Source organism: Centroberyx gerrardi, chromosome 23, assembly GCF_048128805.1.
Source record: "Centroberyx gerrardi isolate f3 chromosome 23, fCenGer3.hap1.cur.20231027, whole genome shotgun sequence".
Lineage (NCBI taxonomy): Eukaryota > Metazoa > Chordata > Actinopteri > Beryciformes > Berycidae > Centroberyx > Centroberyx gerrardi.
In genome coordinates, this window is record NC_136019.1 from 8,474,912 (window position 1) to 8,502,715 (window position 27,804).

A 27,804-nucleotide genomic window follows, 5' to 3' on the forward strand; every position below is an offset into this window, starting at 1 on the left:
TTTTTTTCCTGAACAGTAAATGAAGGCCTATATATAGAAAGAAACCACACTCATAAACTCACTGGACAAAGTGAAGAGTCATTTAAACCACTGCAAAGAGAGTGGTGATAAAAATATCTGTCTTCCAGAGTTCACACGACATACACACACATGATTTTTTCAAAAAAATTCACAAGCAAGTTTTTTTTTTTTTTTTTTTGTTAATGCGCGAGAGTGGCGTCATCGCTCCCCGTCACATAGAGTCCTTTCACCATTTTGTGTCAGCAGCTGGAGCGTGCGGAACGGTGTGCGGTGTGACACAAAATGGTGTTGCACAGAGAGCCGCTGGTCTCTTCCTTCTCATTTTTCACATTTCTCACGATCCGGGGTGCATTCCTTTCCCCGACTGCAGCCTCATCAACCGGTTAAGTGTTAAACGGGCGGGCAGGGTGAGAGACTGAGGAGAAAAGGTCTTTCAAATAGCCGCCCGAGTCCCCCGGCCTCCTGAGAGAGGGGGGGGGGTATTTATTTAAGAAACCGTCTTCTTCCCTCCCAGATCCGCTTCCTTCCTGTCCAGCCGCATGTACGGCTCGAAGGCCGAGGAGCCGCAGCCGTAGGCGGACGTCAGTTCGTGGTGCGCGCCTCCCAGCAGCGGCATGGAGAAGCAGAGGGAGTGCGGCGGGGGGACGCCCAGCCGCGGTGAGGGCGGGGTGCCGCCCAGCGAGGGCAGCGACAGCCCGAACGTCCCCCCGGGTAGAGAGCTGGGAGGGGTGCTGCTGCTGATCCCCGGGGAGCCGGAGGAGCCGCCGCCCGGGCTGCCCAGCAGGGAGCCGTTGGCCGCGTGGGGCGGGGGGCCCAGCAGGGAGTTGGGCGGGGCGGGGCCCGACAGGAGGCGCCCCTGCTCCAGGAGGCGCAGGATGTTGCAGGTGGCCAGCGACTCGGACGTGGAGGAGGAGCGCTTGTCCGAATCCTTGGTGGTGTCCTTCTTCTGTTTGGTGCGGCGGTTCTGGAACCACACCTTGACCTGCAGCAACACAACCAAGAAGAAAGAGAACACAATGAAAACACGCTTACATTATCTTTACTGTCCCACCAGGGGGGAAATTTGGGTTACAGCCAGGATTAAAACAATTACAGTAAACAGGACCACATCAAAACCTAGTGGTCAGGACACACACACAGACAACAAAGCAAAGCTGATGTACAGCGGGGGCAGAAAAAGTGTGTGCAGAGAGTATTCATATGTGTTCAGCAATCAAAGTGGGAAAAGTTCACCAGAGACCCAGTGATGCTCTAGAAACAAAGTTTACACAATACCAAAGTTTGACATTTGGCTCTTGACATATACGCAACCATATCCTTCTATTTTTATAATAGTTTTGTATATTTGACAGTTATTTTGTGTGTGTAATGTACTGAAATGCCTCTTCTGGCAACAGTGTTTCATAACTCATGAGTTCGTTTTTAACACTGTATTTTGTGCAGATGATTCATGTTTCATTGTTGATTAAGACTTAAATGAATGACCGCAACTCTAGCTCTACAACTCATATACGGACATTATTCGGCATTTGTTTTGATGTGTTCACATGTGTGCCTCACTACCTTGTGCCCCCTGGATGCCTCTAGCTGATGCATCTCTACAGTAGCATGTTGTGTGTGCAGTGAGAGCTGCAGGAACACGCGATACCTTGGTGGTAAACCAGTTCTACACGCATAAATCCGTGCAGAACAGACAGAAATGCTGTAATCCCCTGACACCGCCCACTGGATCAAACGCTGTTGTTTTTCTCAACACATTTGATCATGGTTGGCTCCATGCACTTTAACTCTCTCACACTTCATGGCTCTAACAGGCTAGAAGTGCACAAGCGGGGAAAGGTCAATGATATCAGAGCGGAGATACTGTGCAGGAGGAGTGAGGAAAATTAGCTCGATCACACTTCCACACCCAGAAACACAGAGAAAAAGAAAGACACCACATAAACTCTCTTCCATGTTTAAAAGCCCACATATAGCCACTAGAAAATGGATTTACAGGAGTATGTGAGATGTGTATCAGGAAAAGAAAATCAACACTGGAAATCAAGCTGTGTGGAATGAGTTTTTTTGGCTCTAAGTAAAAAGAAAAAGAAAATCTGTAATTGAAAGAACAAAAAAAATCAAAAAGGGCAAAGCCATCATCATCATAATCGTCGTCATCTAAATAGCGAGCTTCACCGGCGCGAGCCATCATCATGCCGCCCGCAGCAGATTGAGAGAGGCTCAGTGAACTCTGCCTGTCCTTGTATGGCATGTTTAATTGATGGGACGCAGCGCAGCTTTAATGTATAGCGTGTGGAAAAGTTGGGCCTGGGTGGGACGTTGATTGGAGGGCACGCCGGGGTCAGGGGAGATCGCAGCACGGAGAGCCGCTCGCACACCCGCTCTGACAGGAGGCACGCGCATGAAAAATACATACGATCCTGACCGACTTTCAGCACGCTGCGTCTTCCTCTGCAGCCTCACTACTCCGCCTCACCCTGACGATGCAGGAGGGCGCGTTGCAATTCAATATTATCGTGTTATCGTCTTCGCATAGAATCGTATTAGAATGAAATAGTAGCATGGAGTTATCATGATACACGATGCTGATAAAACTAAAATCTCTCACAAAATGAGATCAGAAACAAAGCATATCTGAAAATTATTTGAGTTTTATCATACTTTATGTCACCATGCAGTTCAATGCAATGAACATCAATTTGATTATTTAACGTGATTTCCTATGTGTCAGCAGATATTGTTATACACTGATATTGAAATAATTTCTTCTGATTATCGTGATATTAATTCTGTCCATGTCACCCAGCCCTAGCATGCAGTAGGCATAGCAGTAAAGAATCTCTCTCTCTCTCTCTCGCTCTCTGTCACACACACACACACACACACACACACACACACACACACGCGCTCAAGCAAGGCATGGTCATAGCCTAAAGAGCATTCACTCCCCAGCTAGTCAGAAGCAAGCGTCACTGCTGGTTTTATAAGCTGAGAGAATAAACAAATATTTTCACATTAAGAATGAATTGACACATTTTCTCTCTTATTCCATTTTAATTAACCTTTGATGCTTCTACAGACGTAACACAGAAGTCGATCACAGCACTGTGTGAACTACAGCAAACTCACACTAGCAATGCTGCCAGCCTTTCATTACAAAGTTATCAAATCCTACTATTTTACAGTCTGGTGAGAAATGCCAAATGTGTAGAAAATCAACAAGGCTAACATCATAACCGGCTGTCAATAGTGAAAGTAGATGTTGAGATTTAATCGACAATTTTCTGCATTGTTTGAGGGGGGTGTGTGGTGTGTACCCAACAAGCATGTTTGTTTCCATTTTCTTCTGCTTAGCCCCACCTCTGCACTGTACTATGTGTGTGTTTACCCAACAGTGTGTTCAAAGTTATTTACACATGCAACAGACTTTCCCTCAGCCCCTTCCTGATTTTTCGTAGAAATCCAGTAATCTAATCCCTGATAAGTGGGGATTGGCAGTAGACGAAACTCTTGTAACAGCAGAAACGCATAAGCTTGTAAAGGGTCCATGGTTTAATTTGATAAAAGTTTCATAACAAATTGGTGACTGGACAGCACCAACACACACACACATGCATGCACCCGCACACATATAAATACATGCACACACACAGACACACACAGACACAAACACACACACAGACACACAACGTATAAAGCCTGGACAAAGCAATATGTGCCAAGTGCAGCCACAATGCAAACACAGCAGCAGCGCTACGTGAGCCGCACTCACACACACACATTCACCGAGAGGTCACATGTGAACAGAACACGCGACAGTCACGTACACACACACACACACACACACACAGACCATATCTCTCACATGACCCCCTTTATCAGTAAGACCCTTGTAACTCCCACTGTTCAGTCAAGCTGCAGTGTTGCAGTGTGGGGGTTCGACTTGGCATGACGCGCAGGTTCAACGTCAAACCCAAACAAGCACAAATTTTCACAGTATGACATTGTGGCACAGTAAAAATTTATATTAAAACAACCTTGGAAACTGTTTTGAACCAATATCAGAAAGATATTTAGGTCCCGATTTCACAAAACGACTATGGACGTTGTCTCAATTTTCATTTTGGCTCTATATTTACATGAGTTTTCAACGTTGGTGCAGGCCGTCGCATCACCTTCTATACAATGTGTTTGCTGGGTGGAAGCATAGTAAATTCCTTTTAAAGGAATCGTTCACCCCAAAATGAAAATTCAGTCATTATCCATTCATCACCGTGCTGTTAGCTATGTAGCTCCGTCTCAGCCTTCCCCCAAACTATTGAAGTTAACAGGACCATCTTTTGACAGCTCCAAAAAAAAGCATAAAATGTCCATCGGATTTCTCCAAACAGTCCAACTGTTTTGTAGTCAAACAATTGCATTGTGGGTCCAAAAGTCCAACATTTACCTCATTATCTCCTACATTTTCCTCACTCACAATACATATTGTTAAGGTAGCGGAAAGAGTATTACCATTACACATCCCATATCCAAATTTTCCAAGGCAGTCCAGCAACTGGAACTGGCAAACTTCCAGTCACAACCTTGTTTTATTTTCGTCAGTTGAAAATCACAGTAGCGGGATCTGTTGTTGAATCTGTTCACCAACGTGTTAAATGTCAGTTTTCAGGCTATATTCATGGCCTCATTCAAATGAATGGGAAGCAAAAATCTGAACGCAACAAACTCATCCAGTTGCATCCGATGCTGGTGAGTAGTTTATATTCTGGCTTATGGTTTTCAAGTTAAAACTAAGTGGAATATTCTCTAATGCTACTGCTGCAACCGAATGTGACAGTTATCTAATATTGAGCTGGTCTTCCAGGAGATGTAGATCTAGTGTGACAAGAAGCCAGTCTAATTGGGTGGCATACTTTATAAGCCAAGCCTAGGTGTTCATAGCATGGAGGTAATCAGGTGGTGTTAGCTACAGTATCAGTGTACTGTAACGGTTTGAACTGCAGGCTCAAGAGGCAGCTAGGACAAGTGAGATCATAGTTTCAGCCACTAACCACGACAGAAATAATGGGATCGGAGAGGATCCCAAGGCTCAGAAAGGAATACTGACGCCAGCAAGTCTTACTGTAAAGACCTGAAACAGACACAGAGGGAGGGATAGTGGAGATGGAGATAAGAGGGGAGACGGGGGGGGGGGTAGAGGACAGAGGGATGGGATAAGCAATAGGGTTGTCACGATACTAGAATTTCTAACTTCAATACAATACCCAGGAAAATATCGATATGCGATACCAATTTCGATACCACGGGGGAAAAAAATGAATTTTCAATTTTTTTTAAAAAATATTGTTTTCATGTTAAAATATAATTTTACATGAAAACAATATTTTAAAGTTGTCTGAGATCAAACAACACATTTCTGATTGACAGGTGTCGATCGCCATCATGATTTGCTCTTTTTTATTGAGGGGAGTGATATACTGCACAAGCATGTGAAACATCATATTGCCTCCTGGCCTCTGTAGCACAGACTGTAAGCAACTAAGCAAAAAACACAGACACAGAGACCCAAACTAGTCCCTTAATATCCGATAACGCAGGGGGAAATCCCGGTGCAAACGAGACAGATGGACGGACAGACAGACAGACAGCTTCTCCATAACGTAGGCCCGATAAAACTCATTCAAAACTTTGCACTTACACAGCAGATTACCCCTGCTCTAGTCATCAGCCTATCAGAACACTTTTAGCTTGTTGAAGCAACAGATACCCACCAATGATAGGGAAAAATCAGCAGGGCTAGAGTTAGTGGACTATTATTGACAGAATGATTTTAATCGGACATTTCAACGTCCGGTCGAGCCTTCTGACCGGGCCCGGACAATGCATCTGAAAACCGGACAGTCCGGTCGAAAACCGGGCCTCTGGCAAACCTACTTAATAACGTTAGCTAGCTCTGTAGCTAACGTTTGGTTTGCTAGCTAAACTAAAACGGATGATGTGCAGGGTACGTTAACGTTTATGATAAATGTTTAATGCTTCAGTGATGTTGAAACGGGAGCTTTCGCTAACCTCTCGAAATTCTTTATATAGACTGGCGTGTCAGTCCTTAAAGAGTAACTAAACCCCAAACCCAAATCTTTGGTGAAGCCTGACACCTAATGGTGAAAAGTAGGGTACTGAACTGGCCTTCTCCTATTGGCTGGTCTTTGTGCCAAGTGATGTCACCACCTGTTGTACTCTATAGAGGGTGACATCACAGGGCACAGAGACCAGCCAATAGCAGATGACCAGTTCAGTACCCTACTTTTCACCATTAGGTGTCAGGCTTCACCACAGATTTAGGTGGGGTTTAGTTACTCTTTAAGGTGTTTCACCAAGTTTGACGTGTTGCCCCCCTTCGTCGGCACCACTCTGTAGCATTGTTTGCTGACTGAGGCAACAACCCAGCTGACTGCTACTAGTGAGAGGAGGGGCTGTGGGCAGCGGTGCAGGGTGTGTGTGTGTGTGTGTGTGTGTGGCTAGTGGAGGCGGAGAAATAATATGTTTGATTTTTCATTAAGAGAAAGCACTGCTGGTATCGATACTGTTGCAAATGAGTATTGTATCCGTTTCAAATTTTTAGTATCGATACTTATCGAAGTATGGATACTTTTGACAACCCTAATAAGCAATGGATATGATCTCTGCGTAGTTGAAATCCGCTGTCTGTCTCTTCCTCTTCTTCAGTCTATTCCTTCCTAGTTAGCTCATAGGCTATCGAAGATTTTACTCTCTATTTCTGTGTGCATGCGCCACAGCTTGCCAAACACCCGCGTCCCATAAAAGGCTTTTCACTACGGATGAAATTCCCAGCCAATCCCTTTCCTCCGCCCTCATGCGGTGGGTGTGGCTCAGTCCTCCGTTCACATCACTGTCCTCCGATCCGTTGCGTGGTGAAAAAAAAAAAATGCTTGCTCGTGTTTTATAGGGATTTTAGTAGAGGGGGAAAATGATGAGAAGAGAAGAAAGCAAAGCTGCCTTTGGTACATCTACACTATTAGATGTAAATCCTTTTTAATGGGATCCAGGGTTCAGAGCTGGGGCAGAGATTACCAAGGGAGATCTGGATCTGGGGTGACCTGCATTTGCCCCGGCCCCGCCCGCTGCACCGGGGCAAGGCCAGGGCAGGGTTAGGGCCAGGGTGGGGGTGGAGGTGGAGGTGGGGGTGGGGCGGGGGCAGTACTGGGGACGGCAAAACCAAGAAAGGTGGAACTACGGCTGTGGCAGAGCTGGAGGCAAAGATGGATAGGACAAGAAACAAAGCAAGAGAAAGCTTTTTAAAGTCGCAATATAATGACAACTACTTTTTCACCTTGTTATCTAATTTTCCATGTCATATTATATACCTATTTAACAATAAATGACAAAACATTATATCAAAATCCTATTACTTTTACGTCTGGGAGAACAGTGTATCTTTAATGGTGACCTCATTACGTACCAGTAGGCGTAAATAAAGATTCTAACCAATAAAACCATCACAGATTTTTGAACACTTTCGTCCCTCCGCCCCTCCCATCAAATAAAACTCAATTTCTTTCCCTAACTGATATCATTGGTTAACCATTTTGAATGCTCCCTCCCCGCGTTATGTCCCGCCCCGATACATCACATTAAGGACGCATGATGCTCTCAAAATGCAGTTTCATTGTGACTTTAAAAGGAAGAGGCAAACAGGACGGCGGTTAGAGAGGGGCAGATGTACGGAAGGGGTGGAGAGGACAAGACAGAAAAATCTGATAGAGGTGCGGCATAGCTGGGCAGCAAAGGGCAAAGCAATGCAAGGAGGGGGTTCAAAAAAGGGTTAAAAAGCGGGGCGGGGCATATTTAAAGGGAAGGGAAGGGACAGGCCAAATCTAGGCAGGGCAGGGCAAATATAAGGCCAGTGGAGCAGAGGTCAGCGGATGGAGAGCCGCACTGTGAATCCAGGCAGCCGCAAACCAGAGAGGCAGGCAAACAAGGCCAGAGGTAAAAAGGTTAAGCCAGATCCTGACCCAGAGTGCAGATCAACTGGGTGCCCATATGTGTGTTCAATAAATCAGCTAAGCTCTTCTGTGTCCCGACATAACACTGTACTAAGTTCAGTTGAGTTAGAGTTAGCTATTACGAGGGAGGAAAATTGTTTGAAAGTGTAGATTGTTATTTTCTATCTCCCTCAACGACAGGAGAAAAGATGTTGAATGCTGCGATTATGAACAGGGCTTTTTTCTTTGTTTCTAGGTGAGATGTTTTTATAAGCGTATTTTGTATCTCTGCTGTACGGAGCCCCTCTGGGGTCTACAAATCCGTTCGTACGGATTTACACATCGAGTTTTTTTTTTCTACCATGTGACCCCAGAGGGGCTACGTACTGCTGCACAAAGTAGAGTGTAAATTAGTTTCTCTATGTTTTTCCCCATGTATTTCATCACTGTGTTTTCATCACTTCGCTTCTTTGCTTTATCACTATGCAAAAAAGCTAAACTGAGCTAACCTACTGCAATGCAAGGCATGAACTAAAAGGTCCTACTGATAACACACACTACTTCTCTGTTGAATCTGATCCAGTCTCACCGTATAATGACGATAAAGCGAAGTGAAACGAAGGTCCTGCTAAGTAGGACACCTGGTGACTGTCTTTCACACTTTTTGTGACCCTTCCAGCAGCTCGCTGCTCCCCCTGTGACCCTGTGAAACGCCTTGATCCCAGGCATGTGATGAGCCGCAGCACACAATGGTTACTCTTTTCCATGGAAACTGTACCAGGCGGACCAGCAGCTATTCAACTGTGTGTAACGGACCAGTGGCTACTCAACTACCGTATATGTAACCGACCAATGACATCTCAACTGTACAAGGCAAACCAATGTCTATTCAACTGTATGTGATGGGCCAATGGCTGCCTTTTATTGGGTAGATCATTTGCATTTGACCAAAAGCTACCTTCTAACATCGAGACGGGTTGAACCAGTGACTACTCAACTGTCTGTGACGGAGCAACAGTCACTCTTCTTCTCTGTCAAAACGGTTCCAGATGAGCCAATATCTATTCTTTACCATGAAAATTATTGGCTTTTAATTTAAAAACTATACCAACTAGTCCAATGGCTACTGTTTTAGTTAAATCTAAAGTTTTGCTCAGTTCACTACAGCCATTGGATGGGCCAATGACTTGGTCCAGTTGTTGCTCTACTGGGAAAACTAGGGATATGATTCACATTGGGCCACCCATGCTAAACATGTTCATGGTACTAAAGTGCTTTGGGTAAAAGCATGGCGTATGTTAAGTAGCCTACTAAATAAATGTAAATAATAATAATGTAATAAAGTATGACATTATCATTATTAAGTTACATTTTACCAGCAATATATATGTGCTGGACCAATGGCATCCTCCCTCCGCAACTACTCCTCCAGCTATTGCTGTTAATGGCAAAGTGTTCTTAATCAACTTGGCTGACAAAAAGGTATTGACTAGCCATGGAAAGTGTACAATCTGACTGAAAGAATGCCTTTTCAAATCCATCAGCAGTAGGATTAGAAAAATGGAGAGTAGATCTGGTCAGAGGCAAACCACTCCTCCCTCTTGTGTCAGAGTCTTGTGCAGTGCGATATCAGCCCAGCTCTATACTCTCGACAAGCGAGCCTTTTTCCACAAACACAGGCAGCACTAACAGAAGCCTCCCCCTCCTGCCCATCCGTATGATGGCCGCCCTTCCTCCTACACCACCTCCTGCTAAGCTCTTTATCCTACACCCCCTAAAACACCCATCCTCCTCCTCCTCTTCCTGCCCCCTCCCTCGTCTCATGACTCCAACCATGCGCTATCAAATTGCCTCGCATCTTCTTACTGTACGCCTCCTCTTCCTCCTTATTCGTCATCACCATTGCCATCGCATCTGACCTGCCCCTGCTCTTGCCCTCGTGCCCGAATAAACCCGATCTGGTCCTCCAGCGCTGCAGCACATGTCCAGCCAGGTTCAGCCAGGGGTTAACCCCGTCTTACAGAATCGCTGGTAGATATGGCTGCCTAATCCTCCTTAGTGCAAAAGCACTTGGGACTATTATAAGGCCCACCTCTCCCCCCCCCTCTCTATATCCACCCCCCCTCCCGTCATCCTTCCATTCATCGTAGTCCCCCCACCTAGCCCCACCCAGCCCCACCCAGCCCCGCCCGGGAAAACCCCTCCAGCCCAGGATGTTTGGAGGAGGTTTAGATAACGAAGATTACAGCGTGAGAGAAGATGCAGAGGGAATATCCCTTGCCTCGTTTTGTCCCTCCTCCCTTCTCACACTATCACACCCTATGATGATGCTAAAGACGCACCACACCCACTCACCATGTACTCGCAATACCAAGGGTTTGAATGTGGTTCAAACCAACGTACGTAACGTGTGTATTATCTAATGCAACAGAAATCTAATATAAATCATATTAATCGTAATATCTTTTTACAAAAACAGAGACTGCATGCCTCACCGCAGCCCCCCAGTGTCGGATCCTTCGCCATGCAGCCTGGTGATGCTCAATTTCACTCTGACTTGACTGAAAAGGGCTGACGACAAAACGACAACGTTCCTTTTCCTTGTTTTCTCGCTTTTAGGATCTTAACAACCATATTTGACTTAAAGAAAACATCCCTACAGCTTTCACTGTTGGTAAAAGCAAGAAGCTGAAATGTTTGGATTAATGATCTTTTTCCCCTTCTACTCCTAATTAAAAAAAAAAAAAACACTCTCTGATTCTACAAATGCTACTTATTCTTATCGAAGGCTTAGCTAATGAAGACTGTGATATACTACTGTTGACAAAATGTACTTGTTGTAAGTCGCTTTGGACAAAAGCATCTGCTTAATGACATAATGTAATGTAATTAAATGTAAAAAATGCCACACAAGCCCACCTATACTTCACAATTCGGCTCCCTAATTTTCGGAGATGCATGATTACCCTTACATCCTTATACTCCCTTATAAATGTGTATATATTTCATGTGGCGTGTGCTGCTGTGTGCACACATGGTGGGACTGGCAGGTCCAGGTGTCTGTAAGAGTTCCCAAGCAAGTAATCCACTAGTTTAATTGCATCACACTTTTGCCTGGCGAATGACACAAAGTGGTTGCACAGACGACCTTTGACCGCGCTGACCTGTCCAGCAACATGAGGGCAGAGTTGATGCACTCAGCATGTGTGTGTGTGTGTGACTGTGAGAGAGAGAGAGAGTGAGAGAGAGAGAGAGAGAGTGAGAGAGAGACAGAAAGATGCACAGAGACAGATGGAGAGAATGTGCATGCAAATCGCTGTTATGTGAAAACCTCCTAACTCCAATTTTGGTGATTTTCATGTTTTCACTTCAACTGAAACCCTTTCGAAACTGCTTTGAATAAACTCAAAAATGCGTGGTGGTCAAGCTAAAAACAAGGCTGCTTTCCTTAGCTCCTGAAGAGTTGACATCTTGGAGATACAAGGTTTTCACCGGACGATATCTGTTCCTGCGTGTGCACACACACACGCACACACACACACACACACACACACACACACTCTTCACTCCACCAGAAGCTGATGGAACAAGTCAATTCCATCTGAGAGTGTGATTACGGACAAAACTATGGTGACTAAGACTTAATTGCCACTACGTTCTTAAAAATCAGCTGATTAGATAATCAGAGCCCATGAGTTTCTTCCTGAACGCTCGTCTAGACTCACCAAAGTTCACGTTAAACAGATGCCATGTCATTACATTAGGTCACTACAGAGCAGGAGAGACGCGTTGGAATGGTTTGTTCCTTTTCAGTAACGTTTCTATGAAGCCCAAACATCTCCAGTGGCATCTGAAACCGAAAGCAAGTGAATACACAAAGGCAGCGAGTGTAGGTTTGAACCAACTGTCTGTCTGTCTGTCTGTCTGTCTGTCTGTCTGTCTGTCTGCCTCCCTTCCTATCTCTTTCTCTGTTCTGAGTGTTCGGACAATCCCAGCAGTGTGTGGCGTCCTCTCTGCTACATCTGCACGGCGACACGTCATGGCCAGACGAGTGGCGAGACACCGTCTGTCTGGGCCGTCATGGAGAACAATACACACAACGAGGACATTCAAATCTACGTACACTCTCTCTCTCTATCACACACACACACACACACACACACACACACACAAATTGCCAGCTCGTCTCCTCTCTCCTCAGCCTGCAGATAGACGTATAAGTGACGTGTAAGTGGTGTCAGACTGATGTAATTTATATGAGAATAGAGTTTTTTGAGCAGGAGCAGAAGCATAAATGAATGTTTTTCTGTTTTTCTTTAATTTTTTTTTTTTCACTTGCCTTATGATGATCATCGACTGGACATAGTTTACCCATAGTTGGTCATAGTTTACCCATGTTTTTATTTACCACTACATCTCTGCATATAATTCAAATTCTTGTGGATGATAAAAAAAAGTAGGCTACAGCTACATTTAAGCTACCAAGGTCTGTATTTCAAGTATTTCAAGAGCTGCAGAGTTGCACGAGCAGATGTGACGTTTGAACAGGGAAAGCAGATTCAGCAGGATTCATAAGAGGTCACATAAGGGGCAGCGGGGTCACCCAGCGGTCAGAGAGACCGTCCGTTCACCCAGAGGACCCGGGTTCTCCGCCCCGCTGAAGTGCCCTTGAGCAACACGCTGAATCTCTACCAGCTCCAGCTCTGTAGCTGGTGGCTGAGCCTGACCTCTGACCTCTGTACAGCGGGGGAAGCAAAAAGAGGCATTATCCGAGCAAACAAAACGACAAACACACGGCAACTACAAGAAGAGTCATTCGAAGGATTTTACAACCAATACTACACTGTGAGTCTATTTTGTATTAAGGAATTGTCCTTTTTTAGCTGTTGCCACCATACACTCTCTCTCTCTGACCGTCAGCCAATCAAATCAGAGCAAAACAACGGCTCTGCATCAAACAGGCTGTTGATTGGCTGCCTGTTACGCTGCTCTACACAAAGTGGTAGCATCTGAACTTCTTGTAAACGTTGGCATATTTCTGTGAAAAATGGATATTCATATGTTTTTAGTTTGCCAGTCCTGTAAATATCATTGATGATGGATGTATGGATTTGAATCTGAGCTCATGTTACACGCACACTCCTTTTAACACTACATGATGACAGCATTCCCAGCCCAGGTTGTGCTGCTGAACTCCTCCTCCTCTTCCTGTAAATGGTCCTTCTCTGTGATCTGACGGCCCAATAAAGGAAAAATGCCAAAACAGAGCAGGATTGGTGTTCGCTGTGATGAAAATAAAGAAGTTTTCGAGGCTGTTCGGTGTGTTTCAGCTCTCCACAGGAGCCCAGCTCTGTTAGTGCCAACTGCTCAGGACCCTGGTGTTAACATCCGGCTCTGAAACCGACTCTGAGTCACACCCACACACAGTCAAACACACACATACTGTATATTCAAACACACACACACACACACACATACTGAATCTCCCCATGTAATACGCCAGGGTCAGAATATTAAAATCATGGGCTACAAAGGCCGACGCAAAAGGAAGGCTGGGGGAAAGTGAGACCGGTGAAATTTTCAACACCCACGTGTGTGTGTGTGTGTGTGTGTGTGTGTGTGTGTGTGCGTGTGTACTCTCTCTCGCTCTCTCATGCACACATTTTACATCATCACAATCAGAGAAAGTCACAGTTGTAACAGCTAATTATTTATGCTTATTAAAGTTGCAGTGAAATGAAAAAAATTTTTTTTTTTTTTTTTTTTTTTTTTCCTTGTTAGCTAATGTACACATATTTAACAAAAAATGACCCAACATTTACAATTTCTCTTTATTTTTCTTGTATTTTTATATCAAAACCCAATTACTGTTACTCCCTGCAAAACAGTGTATTTTTAGCAGTTACCTCATGGGGTACCAGTAGACATAGCTACATAAAAATTCCAACCAGTAATACCATCACAGATTTTTAAACAAATCCCTCTTCTGTCTCTCCCATCATATAAAACCTGTAACTTCACAACTTTCAAAGTGACACCAGTGGCGACACGGTAGAGCGAGGCATTTTTGGAAAACCCACTTTCCTTTTCCTGAGACACCATGGTTGCGACCCAGTGGCTGAAATGTATTCATTAGAATCTGTAATTTGTGAAGCTCAAGATTATGCACAAAGCATTTTTTTAAACACTTCTGAACACTTTTGAACAGTTCCTCCCTGCATGACGTCCCGCCCCAACATCCCGTTCCAACCAGAAATACGTCAAATTTCAGAGGCGAGGCGCCATCAAAATGCTTTTTCCTTGCGGCTTTAAACAGCCAAGACAACATATGAAAACACATCCCAGTGTTTGTCCACATCTGGTCACCGTACAAGCAGCTTTACTCTATAGAGACACAAGCATGATTCCATTACCTCTGTCACTGAGCCCACGCCCATTTGTTCCAGGATTAAACCAGTTTAAAGCAGCCCAGACATTAAATCCATGGCTTCTCCATGGACGCTGCAAATAGACTGACACTGGCAGTGTATGAAGTCAGCTGCACTGGACTGTGTAAAAGAGACCACACACTGTAGTTTCTTCACATTTGCATAACTGTTTTCATGAGTTGGCAAACTAAACCTTTAAAATCCCTAAACTCAAATTACCAAGCCTTGGTAGAGGCAGAATGTGCTGTAAGAACTGTCAAGGTTCTGGATGATTATATTTACAAAAAGCGTTGCAGAAAGTCGTCTCACTGCACATCTTCACTTCCTACAAGTTCAGACTCTACGTTTCCTTGCTGAGGTGAATGAGAAGACATGAGTTAAATGTGAGAAGGACAGGAGAAACAGACTCCGGCATCTTCACATAATAACTCAGAGATACAGGTACAAGACTACAGTGTGGCAGGGTAAAAAAAACAAAACATACTTCCTGGATTGATAAAGTTGAAGAACTGCACATGTTGCTACCAAGCAGAAGCATGAAAGGTCCAAACAAAAATTACAGGTGTTGTAAGCTGCTATTCACGCAAAATATTGATTTAAGCTTTCATGTAAAATAAGAGACTAAAGAAAAACAGTTGGTGGCAGAACACCAACAATACTTTCACTGGCAGCCATTTAAAATAGATTCAAACAGCTTTCAGACACAGAAGCAGAAAATAGTCCCATACTAATGTAGCAGTACGAAGCTCCTCAGTAGGCGGAACTTGCCACATACCTTCATTGCAATAAGAGCTGAAGCTTTCATCATCCATCCATCAGAGTCCACCGTAATCATCCATGATCATAAGGTAAAAGAAGTGAGCCCCGGCTGGTGTAACGCATGTTATATGAAGAAAGGGACCAGTCAGGTGCGCGTGCTTGTAGTTTTAAACCCACACACAGCCGACATGAAGCCGGGTCCCCCCCGCTGTGTTAGCCGGTAGCGGGGAGCCACCTGCCGGGATGAACGGAGAGCTCCGGGTGGGGACGGATTACTCGGTAACGCGTTACAGTAATCTGATTACCGACTGTATGACGCGTTACTGTGAAATTCTCCATCACAATATTGCAGCTTCCAATAAAAACACGAGTCGTGGCTTGTGTTGTCGCTGTTTGGAAATATGAGACTGAAGTTGAATGAAACCAAAATTTTGGCTGTAGCGACATTCTGCGATTCGTTTTAGTCGGAATTAAATTGGATCTTGTTCCTTTGAGAAATGGTGTTTTACTTTCTCCAGAGTTTTTCATGTTATCGAGCAAAACGACGAGATTCACATTACAAATCAACGCGATCTGGTTCCCTGATGATTCACGGGAAAGCTAAACGACTTACCGTGTTTTTTAAAGCCAAGAGAGGGCGCAGGCGTACGGGAAAGTAACGGGTCTATAACGAATAGCCTAGTTTAAGGAATTAGTGAGTAGCCGAATAAGTGAAGTAGGCCTAACATTAGCCTACTATTATTTTTGAAATGTGCAACGAACGAATAATGAGTTCGCCTATAGATATTTTTTCGAGATGAACACTGCAGCCTCGGACAAGATTGGGCTCCACTTGGCGCCCCCTTAAACAGTTTATATGCTTTTATTAGGCTATTTTTCTTATATTTTTTCTGCGTCTTTTTTCCGTGAAAGATTGTGGTTTTCATTAGTGTGGATGCTGGTTTATAGGACGTATAGTCTTTGCTCACTGAGCCTATCAAGAAGAGAGTTTTATTTCTTTCTTTTTTGGAGAAGAAATGGTGCGCCATGGTCAGTTAGTCTAGTATTATGGCCAAACCTCAGTCTGACTCAGTCCATGTTTGTCCTCTATGACATAAAATCCAGGCAAAAAAACACCAGAAATTAATCTGGAAGCCATATCTGGGGAAAAAAAATCATCCAGGACCAATGTTCCCTCTAAGTTTGTGCGTCTGGACAAGAAAGTTGGGTCACCTATTAGTCTAATAATAATAATAATAATAATAATAATAATAATATTAATATTAATAATAATGATCTTCAGTCATTGCTCCTGTTGTCCCCATGGTCCACTTTTGCACTTTTGGGTGGAAAATGAGGGTTAAATGAATTGATTCCCTGTTTAGTTTCTCCTTCAACAGGCTAGATATGGATTTATATTTATTTTGTAAATATTTTTGTATGTATTTTTGATTGTGTGTGTGTGTGTGTGTGTGTGTGTGTGTGTGTGTGTGTGTGTGTGTGTGTGTGTGTGTTGCCAATGTTTGCCTCATTGCGTGATCAGTTTGAATACCTGACCAAACTAATTGGAGTTATGCCATGGGTCAACGACCACATCCCCAAACATTGTTAAAAAACACTTAACAAGCCCCCAACCTGATATTACTGTAATTAGTATTCCTGTTAAAGGACTGTCGCCTTTATAAAGGGTTACGCTGCAGGACATGTCCATCTTAAAGTGGTTTGAGCTTGTTTTGACTATTAAAATAAAAGTATTTCTGTTAAAACAAAGGGGGGAAATGCTGCCAACAGGGTGAGATCATTTTGCTTGTTTCCAATGCAGTTTTACTTGTTTGAGGAAGTGAAAATATCTTAAAACAAAGTGTATCACTCCGCCAGTATCAAGAAAATGACACTTGATTGAAGAAAATCCTTGAGGCAAACTGATTTGCATTGGAAACGTGGCAGATTTCTTCACTTGTTTTACGAAAAAAACAGATTCTAAATCTCCATACTGGATTAAACGCCTTTTTTTAGGTGTTATGTTGATAAATAAAACACTTTGAATCTGCAAAGGAGGCATAACAGAAGAGGAGCTGAGATTCGCACTGAGAAGTCATCATAACGAAAATAGCCTACTGTTTTTAAAAAAGAGGTATTTAGGTTTTCATCATGAATGCAACATAACAGGTTTATTGTGTCAACGTGTGGCAGAGAAAACATAACGAGGCTGATTTAGTGTATTTACTTAAACTCTGATGAAGACCATTACTCATCAGAGTTACTTTACCATTACTTCAACCTTGACAGTACTCCTGACAGTGATTTCGATTGTAACTTATGAATTTACCAATCTTATGAGATGAATCTGATCGAAATCGAGAGGAGAATGGTTTCCCCAAAAAAACAGATTGGCTGTTGCGCACAAAATAACATCGAAAAAATGTTATATCAACACATAACGCAAACCCTATCATTTCTATGCGATTAATAAACCTATTCAGAGCAATGAACCTTTTGGTTGTGTTTGTAATAAACATCTAAAGTTTTTCGAAAATTTCAAATCCAATAAGTTGTAGAGAAATAAGCAAGTTCAGCTCCCAAAGGAAAAATGTTTTGTAAAAGCACAAACTTTCAATATCGCTATTTTTGGACCAGGAAAGCCTATAGAGTTTAAACTGTGGCGGATGAGCTAAAAGCATAGGTGGGTTTATAAAAACGTTTTTTTTTTTTTTATAACATTGAAATAGCCTATAAAAGTTAAGTTAAATAAAGTTTACATTAAAATAGGTATAGATAGGCTAGATAGATAGATAGAGAGAGAGATAGAGAGAGAGAGAGAGAGAGACAGAGACAGAGACAGAGAGTCTGTGTATCTGTTCTATTCACCAACAGTGAAAATATTTCCAGTGTTTAGGAGCGTTAAAACGTCGACCTGCTTCCTCTAAATATGAAAACACATTTTGTTTCAGGCTGCAGTCTTCCTGAATGCTTCACTCTGAAGAAGAAAAAAAAACAGAAAGCCACGCAGCAAATGAAAAGCTCTGGCTTTTCAAATGGAGCTGCTTTCAAAACCAGCGGCGTCTAAATTGGACATGAAAATCTAATTACTGATAGAGAACCTGTGAAAACCTTGAGGAGCGAACTAAAAAGATCCCGACCTCTTTCTCAACTTTACGGCACCTGACAATCAGAAGCAGCCCAAACAGCTCGAGCTCGAGGGCCGAAAATTTGAGAATTACCATATTTCCTTGGGCTATTTTGCATGATTAGCCTTGAATGGTGCATTTGCTGAAAATACATGAAAAAAACACAAACAAGATAAAAAATAAATAAATAAAAAAAACTAATGCCAGCTAAAAGCATTTCGATCAAGCTTAAAGTGGCCAACGCTGCTTCAATAGAAATTCGCCCTATGGGGTTTTAGCTAAAATATTCCTTTAGCATCACTATAGAAGAGTTTACATTTAATTGAAGTTGAAGGTCAGGCGCATTACGGCTCCTTTCAGCAGCCAGACATCCTGAGTCCAACTTAGTTTCTGCAGCAGAGCAGCAGCAGGAAGCAGAGGCCCGCCCATTAACACCCCTAGTGTCAGCCATAATGAGGCACACAGTGGCTCTGTGTTCCCAAAACTACCCCCCCCCCCCTCCTCCCCCTCCTCCCCCTCCTCCCCCTCCAACCTCTCTGCTTTAGTTAGGATCATTTGTGAAGAAGAAATTATTATTGGTGAGTATTCAGTCCGGAGTCTTCAAGCCACACAGCTGTATGTGGAGCAGTAGGTGTGTTTTGGGGCACAAGGGGCTGCAAGATGCGTGAAGTTGCTGCACGGGTTTTATTATTAGGCTACATTTACACATGGCGTTTCAACAAGTGTTTTTAGACAAGTGGTGATTAACCCTAAGAGTGCACGAGAGGCCTCGAAACCAGCCTCCCGGTGTTCGTTTGGCCATGTTTTCACAAGAAAGTGTGTTATCATGCGATATTCAAGGAATTTATTGGAGGTTTTCATCGTGAAACTTGTCATCAGCTCTAATTTTAATTTTGTCCTACACTTTTTACTTTTGTAAAGTAGCATAAAGTGCCACAATTACCCCTATTTTTATGTAAAATAGTACTGGATAAGTGTTGGTCTGCATGGACGCACTGACTCATGAGTATTTGTATTTGCTCTTGGGTGCGTGTCTTTGTGCAAAGCGTATGGACGATGCAGTTTAAAGGAAGATTAAAACGCTAAAATCCAACTATTTGAAATACTGTTTGTTTTTGAACACTTTGATTCCGACAGGAAATACCCAAAGCCAGTGTTTATGGTCATGGGTTTTTCCAGTCCAGGGTCCAGGGATTTTTACTTAGAAAAGTACATTAATATCTGATTTGCCCTTTAGTGCAATGCCCCTGAGCATTATCGTTATTATCATGAGATAATCATGATTTTCAGGACTAAATTCACGCAATCTACACAAAAGTATTCCCTTGCAACTGAATCTGAAATATATACAACACCAACACTCGCACTGTAATTCAAAGGATTTTAAAATATCTTCAAGTTTGTAGTGGTTCCAAAAGATGCAATTAGCAAAAAGAAAACCCCTTGTACACACTGGGAGTCATTTCTCTCCCTGTATGGAGAAGAGCGCGGGCTTGAAGGGTTAACGCTCTCCAAACCGTTTTATCACAAGCACCGTCAGTCCTTTGAGGTTCAGACATGGAAGTCAACAAAAAATAAACAGAAAGTTTCAGAAAACACTGAAACAAGAACCACCTGACCTCTCCAGTGCATCAGTATTGCATTACTGCTGCGAATGAGAAAAAATGCAACTGAAGAAACTATTATTATTAGTAATAGTAGTAGCATTATTATAGCCTAGTCTTTATTGGTCTCCTCAGAGAAATTTGTCCCGGACAATTAAGAGCTGCTGTTACTGTCATGCTACACATAGACAGACTGGTATAAGACAAAGACAAAGAAAGAAAGAAAGAAAGAAAGAAAGAAAGAAAGAAAGAAAGAAAGAAAGAAAGAAAAAAGTGAAAACAAGAGGAAAAAATATAGCTGTTCATCTTGCAGTTTGGTAACCTGTAACCTCATGTTTCATATAATTATTAGGCCTACTACTGGTAATAAGTAACTTGGTGGTTTTGTCAGTGATCCGGTCCAGAGTAAACACAGAGGGTCAGACCTGCAGCGCAGAGTCTTGGTGCTGCAGGAGAGTTTGAATGAAGCGCCGCTGCGCTGATAGGCTGCCAGGAAGTGTCAGCAGTGATCCAGTACAACCAGGGTCTCTATTAGACTCTGGGGTAGCCTACGGGGCTTTACTGATTATTGGAAATGGAAAATAACCCAGAAAACGGTTAGATCTGTTTGTGTTTCACTGCTAGAGCAAGGAAATTGTTGGTTTAATGTGAAAACTGCGCCTGTCTGACAGTCAAAACCACACAGGCCTCACAGGCCGGAGGGATCAGATATTATTTAATATTATATATTGAATAATAATAAAGGCCTACAGTTGGCCTATACTTGTAGGAGGTTGTGTTATTCAATTATTCACACTTTGTGGAGCCAGTGTCACATTTAGCCTACATTTCATATATTTCAGGCATTCAGCTGACGCTCGTCTTCAGAGCGACTAATGCAACAGTAGAAAAAGCTTCAATTTCTATTGGCTTTCTACTGGCAGCATTACAAACAACCAATAGTATGGGGCGTAAGGGTCAAAGCATCAGCAGACAGACAATAGGTTAAAAAAATACTCCTGTGTCCCCAGAAAAGTCTTTATTATTCTTTTTTTTTTCAAGGTTTTGTTTTCAGGACATGTGCAGAGGAGAAAGGTAGAGCGGATGAAGGCGTTTAGTATTTCTGTCACAGAAATGCATAATCTTACCAATAGGCTCTCCAGAAATAAATAATTTAACATATCAATAAATAAATAAATAAATATACAATCATGCAAACTTAAGGCTACAATGTAGTTTAACCTAGTTTTTACTTCCATAGAGAAGGTCGGCCTGCGCTTGCTCATTATAAATGCCTACTCACAAACCAAATAGACCTATAAGATTATTTTTCCATCTTTTTCCCAACTAAAATGAGGCAGGGGGCTACAGGCCCGCTCCTCGGCTCTGATTGGCTGAGTCACGTTTTATAAAATACACCTGGTGGGGCCACATAACAATTTCAATATCAATGCGCTAACCCAAAACACCCACTCACGTCAGTATAGGCCTGTGTTTGGAGAACTATATTCATTTGCGGAAGAATACAATTTTAATTATTCTAGGCTATTCATTATTCGTTTAATTTATTCGTTCTGTCTTCTTTTAAATAATTAATTGTGTGTTAGTGCCGTTTCACGAGACGAACACGCTCGCCGCTCGGTCTTACCTGTGTTTCGGAGAGGTTCAGCTGCCTGGCGAGCTCGGTGCGCTCGCGACCCACGACGTACTGGCACCGCTGGAACTCGAGCTCGAGCCGGTAGAGCTGCTCGGCGGTGAACGAGGTCCGCGTGCGCTTGGGCCGGTCGAGGTCGAGGCCCTTGGGCAGAACAATCTCCCGGATGGTGCCTTTGGCATCTGACCACAACAAAACAAACAGCAATGAGTTTATCAATGAAGTTCAACAGAAGTGCAAAAACATACACTTATACTATACTATACTATACTATACTATACTATATCATACCATACCATACCATACCATACCATACTATACTATACTATACTATACTATACTATATACTATATACTATATACTATACTATACTATAGCCCACTATATACTATACTACACTATACCATACCATATCATACCATACCATACTATACTATACTATATACTATATACTATATACTATACTATAGCCCACTATATACTATACTACACTATACCATACCATATCATACCATACCATACTATACTATACTATATACTATATACTATATACTATACTATAGCCCACTATATACTATACTACACTATACCATACCATATCATACCATACCATACTATACTATACTATACTATATACTATATACTATACTATACTACACTATACCATACCATACTATACTATACTATACTACACTATACCATACCATACCATACTATACTATACTATTAGGCCTCTCTAAAACACAAATGTATGTCTTTCTGTAAATATAACTGAGTTGTATCTGTATAAAGGCGTGGAGGACTGGAGGTCACAGTTTACCCAAATCACGGTCTACAGCCTACTTTTAGCCTACTCTTTATTCCGTGAATTGATCAAAATTGTGAAAAAAAGGCGTGTTGGGTTTTACATTTTGAAGAAAGCGTGTTGATTTATTAGGTTTAAACAACGCTTTAAGTCGACTGCCTTGTAGCTTGCTGCACAGACATGAATGGCCAAACCTCAGACACAAAAAATTAGGCTTGTACCGTCTGCGGAACGTTACCCCACACTGCGGTGTGAGTGATGCGTCAGTTTTCCGTGCGTAAAAAGGAAAGCTTCTATTTCAGTGAATGAAATTCACACCTAAATTGTTGTTCTTAAAGCAAAAGCCCCTGCAGGTAGGAGACTTGATCTGAAACGGGTTGGGTCGTACAGTACGGGTGGATTCAGTAGGCCTATGTAACGTGCAGTTCCCTCTTTTGATTTTGCCCTATAGAGAAGTAAACCTGGGCTTATTGTGAGCTTATTGTGGCCTCCTGTTTTGAACCCGAGACAAAACAAGCCAGACCTCCAGACTTCTAAACCCGGGGTGCTTGAGGGTTTCCCAGGGGTTCCCCATACAGGAAAATGGGGACTAGTCTAATTTCACTGTAATTTAATTCACTAGAAATTACCCCAATTAGAGAAATGTATAAGACTAATAGTTTCTAACAATAGTTCTAATGAAAGGTTTCATTCTCAACACTGTTGTCACCCCAGTTCTAGCCTACAACTCGATGCTGAATCAGTAACAACAAAATCTTATCAAATGGGGGTCCGTGGCTCTACGTTATGCTCTGAACTTGATGGACATTTTTTTTTTCTTTTTCTTTTTTTTAGATTAGTCCATTACAGAGTATCCCCATATTGGCAGGGTGTCCCCTATTCATTTGAACAACCACCTATAGTATTTTCCTTGTGTTATTTTGCATGATTAGCCTTGAATGCTACTGAACATACACGAAAAAAACAAACAGAAAAAGAAAAAGAAAACAAAACACTAGTTAGCTAAAGTCAGCTAAAAGTATTTCGATCAAGCTTGAAGTGGTCAAAGCTGCTACAATAAACTAATATTAAGAAATTCGCCCTATGGATTTAGCTGAAATATTCCTACTGAGAAGAATCTACATTTAATTTAACTTGAAGGTCAGGCAAGGCGTATGGAGAATATAGGTCTTGTTTCCAGAAACTGTCTGCAAAACTAAACGAATTAGAAAACAAAACTTATCAGATTCAATGTAAAAACCATTTTTTCAAATATGAGTCATATATTGTGAATAGCCTATAGCTGAGGGCCAGTCAGCGCACACAGGCCCTGAGGATATTGTCTAGTAGGCTACTGTTTTTTCCCCATCTCAATGCCCCACTTTATAAAAAAAAAAACGTCAATGCGATATTTTAATTTAGCAGTAGCCTAATCGGTACGTTATCTGTTTGTCTTAATAAAGTTTTGCTTCCCACAGCGGAGTCCTTCGAAAAAAAAAAAATCCTACATAGGCTACAAGAAAAAAACATAATAGCCTAGCACGAAATATTTTTTCGCATTTATCACGTTTCAGCTGAAGCGTAAGCCAGACAAGAGCTGCTCTTCGATCCTGGGTTTTGAAATCATGAAATATGCAATACAATAAAATATGAAAAAAAAACCTGAATTAAATATGAAACAAAACAGATAGAATCAAAATTCGACGTTGCCACTATAGGAAGGCCACATAATAAATCCATATCCATCCATACGCAATGAAAGAATGGAATGTAAACTGTTTTAAAATATTTCATAAGCTAAAGTCAACAGTTTGGACTGTATAGGCGTGTCTCCACTTGGATAAACTTTATTTGAATGCACTTGAATTTAAAAGGTAAACAAAACATTTAGGCTTAAATGTGTGTAATAAATAAAATACAGCAGGCTGTATGTCCAATGGAATGGGAGTCAGTGCAGTGTAAACGGAGAGCACTTCTGTTGCTGCAGGGCATTAAAATAGTTAATGAAACGAGTTTATCAGTTATGCTCCCAAGCCTCTCTGGTCTTATACAGTTATTTCAATCACAGTGTAATAGACAGTTATTGTTGCACATTAGTGTTTGGTTTGCCTACACTGGAAATAATACATGCCTGCAAGCTCTCCATCTTTACGCACATACATAATGATAATGCGTTGCCAGGTCGCTGGGATTTAGCGCCCGATAAACCTTTGTAATAAAACATTCGTGCCTTTGCGAATTTCTCGCTGGACCTAAATAAAGGCTCAAACAGTTGTGGAAACATTTGCGAGCGGAGGGACACCGCGGCTGTGCGCAGACCTGCTGACCTCTCGGTGACCCCGGCCTCTCCACCGCGCTCCGCAGCATCCAGCCGCAGCTTCAAAAACAAATAATGGCACGGGGGATTGCAGGCTTCGCTCCGCAGCTAGTGCATCTCCACCAAACCTGCTCACACCCGCAAACCCCTCTACTAAGGAGTTATTATTATTATTATTATTACAGGAGAAAATGCCTCACCATAACGCAGCAAAACGACAGTCTACTCAACTCAGTATAGATGATATAGGCTTATACTGAATATATGAACCTGCCTGCATCCTCACACGCTCAAACAGCGGCATAAACCAAAGATAACAGGGATTCCTTGTGTGTTTTTATGAGATCTGACCAGAAAACAACAAAGCATGATCGACAGTATACAGAAATGTCATCAATAAGCACGTGAGGGCCGAGAGATGACGTCGGCTCACCGCTATAACAACCAATCTATAATAATCAAGTTGAACGAAAAAAAAAAAAAAGCCTGGAACATTCCCAACTGATGCAGCAGTTATCAGGATTATACGCAACAACTTCTAATGGGAATGATCGCTGCTCTGATTGAGTTGGTTGTTTTAGGAATGGGCTATGTATTTTATTTTATTTTTATTCTTTCTATTCATTTTTTTGTTGTTGTTGCCGTATTCATGTCTTCTTCCTTTCTGTCTCTTGCGCTTCTTTTTGTCTCTGCAGCCTCTCTTCCTCTCACTTTTTTCTGAAATGATCTATCAGTTACTATATACAGTATATATCTTTAAATAATTATTATTTCTGTTTTTGTCGTAACTAAATGTGCTGTTTCTCTCTGGACCAGCAGTCTGCTTAAGGTTCAATAGAAAATAACAATAACCAGCCAGCAACCCCATTACCTGCCCATATAAAAATCCTCAACATTCACCTAAATGATAATACACAGGCCGAGATATTGATTCTGTATACAGCAGACAGTAATATTCCAGTACAAACATGCCTTACACAGAGAAATACATACAGTTGCAATTTATTTCCAGCTTAATTTTTGTGAAAACCTTAAAGAGAGGAGAACTGTCCGTGCAAGCTGCATTTATGCCTTTATATTCTTGGAAAGCATGCAAAAACAATTTCTACCACCAGGAATTTCACAACGACTTGCAGTGCGCCAGGTAGTCAACATTTAAATTTCTCTTCAGTTATTCTAAAACATATTTAAGTCATTGGTGCCGTTGGAAGCATCACACTGTCTTTTTGATTATGCTGAAATAATCAAAAATATATTGTACAAATATTGTACAACCTTAAATAAACTGTAGGCCTATATATTGAACAGATATATATATTTTGAATATATATATTGAACAGCCTTTTATTCTTTAGGTTATTGGAAGCTGATCCACACAGCATACAGCATCAATACGATTTATTTTTCCACAGTTATTTATTATTATAACAGATTATAACAGTGAACACGCGATTTTTCTTAGGCTATTTGGACTTATTATATGCTTCTAAAATAAAATGTAGCCTACTCAAATTCAGAATTTTAAAACAAAACAAATAAAATCTGAAGAGATTTTAATTTACCTAAGGGATGCCTGTACAAACTGATGACTGGGGTGAATTTATCTTTATTTTCTAGATTTAAAAAAAAAAGGCTTGGGATCAGCACAGACAGTTTCCTTGCAGTGGGCCTCCTGTATGAGGGCGTGGACACTCAGCATAATATTAAACCTGATGTTCATTAACAAAACATTGGCACACAAAGGGAATCAACTACTGACAAATAGCCCAACATACACGATAGTGATCGTTTATGGATATCTGTTGTTCTCTCCAGTAGCTCTACTTCTCTCTATCTTGTTTACAAAAACGAGAACTTTTAACCTACAATAACCTAAAGGGAAGAGTATTAGCTAATTTGTCTGCACATATTTTTATAGCATTTTTTCTTGTTTCTTTCTTTTTCAGATGTGATTTCATAACGACTTCAGCCACACAAACAGGCCCATATAAAAGAGAAATTTGGAGAAAATTAATAGGTGATATTTGCTGGGGTACATTTGATTGTTTTGACTGTATTTTCAATCAATTTTTATTTTTTTATATGAACGATAGGATTAGCCACATTTGATACAATGTGTGCCAGACTGTCATTTCCTATAAGTGATGTAATTTCCCACTGTATTATCAGTGTTAGGCTATATGATAATCATTATTATTTACATTGCTTTGTTGTTACAATCAGTTTGGTATAGCGGAAGTGAAAGTAGGCTATTGTTATTAGCACATGAGCTGTAGCCTTTTATTATCCCATCCTGCACCGGCACACCGGTGCTTTTGCATTATGGGAATAACAATTTCAGCGAATTTAACCAGAAATCCGCGTCATAAGTGTGTTTGGGAGCATCAGCCCAAGTTTTAGCCCAACTTTTAAAGTCGATACCATCTGCACTCTTTGTTCCAATTTTCCCATCGCGTCTCAAAATGTTCATGTCCAGGAAAGATCACCAAACAGACCCCAAATCAGCCCCAAACTCCTATTTGATAAGATTTTGTCCAAGGAATCCCCATATGGGAAGTTTTTGTTGTTTGTATTGAATTGTATAACCGTTTACACTGTGCGTGGGGAGATAATAGTGGTGACAGTGAAACCTTTGATTATGACAGTCACACTTATACATTCTCTCATTGGGATAATTATTATTAAACTATTTCTCGTTTCCCTGAAAACCCTCCAGCACCTCCAGTTTGAGAACTGTTCTAAAGGCACAGTATAAACCAATGTGTGTGGGGGTTTTTTTCCACTCACCCCTTACTAAAATCCTCCGGCAGTAGTCAGGATCGACTCCTAAAAGTTTGTCGTGTCCGTCTTCGCTGGAGGACGTCGGGGTGGAGGCTGACGTCCCCGGGGTGTCGGTGGTGCTCTGAACCGGGGACCGGCTCCCTATCTCGGCGCGGCACTTTGGGTCCATCCGGTCCGGACACAGCGGGTTGGGTCCACAGTGGTGGTTCCCATCGCCCATGCTCGTGGTCTGATCAAACATCTACAAAGTACTATCGGTACGGTTTCCCTCTCCTCTCCTTCTTCCGCTGCTGCTACCCTTCTGTTTCTACTTTCTTTTCGTCTTTACAAGTGTTCTCCAGAGACGAAGAGAGCATGCCCCCCT

General features: G+C 42.0%; 1 protein-coding gene across 1 annotated transcript; it reads right to left on the minus strand.

Moving 5' to 3' along the window:
* Positions 1-508: 508 nt before the first annotated feature.
* Positions 509-27,681, minus strand: vax2 (ventral anterior homeobox 2). The gene is made up of 3 exons (XM_071908633.1): positions 27,447-27,681; positions 21,553-21,740; positions 509-1,003 (listed from the first exon to the last, which is right to left on the minus strand). The coding sequence occupies exons 1-3, from the start codon at positions 27,679-27,681 to the stop codon at positions 509-511; spliced, it is 918 nt and encodes a 305-aa protein (XP_071764734.1).
* Between the last annotated feature and the right edge of the window lie 123 nt (positions 27,682-27,804).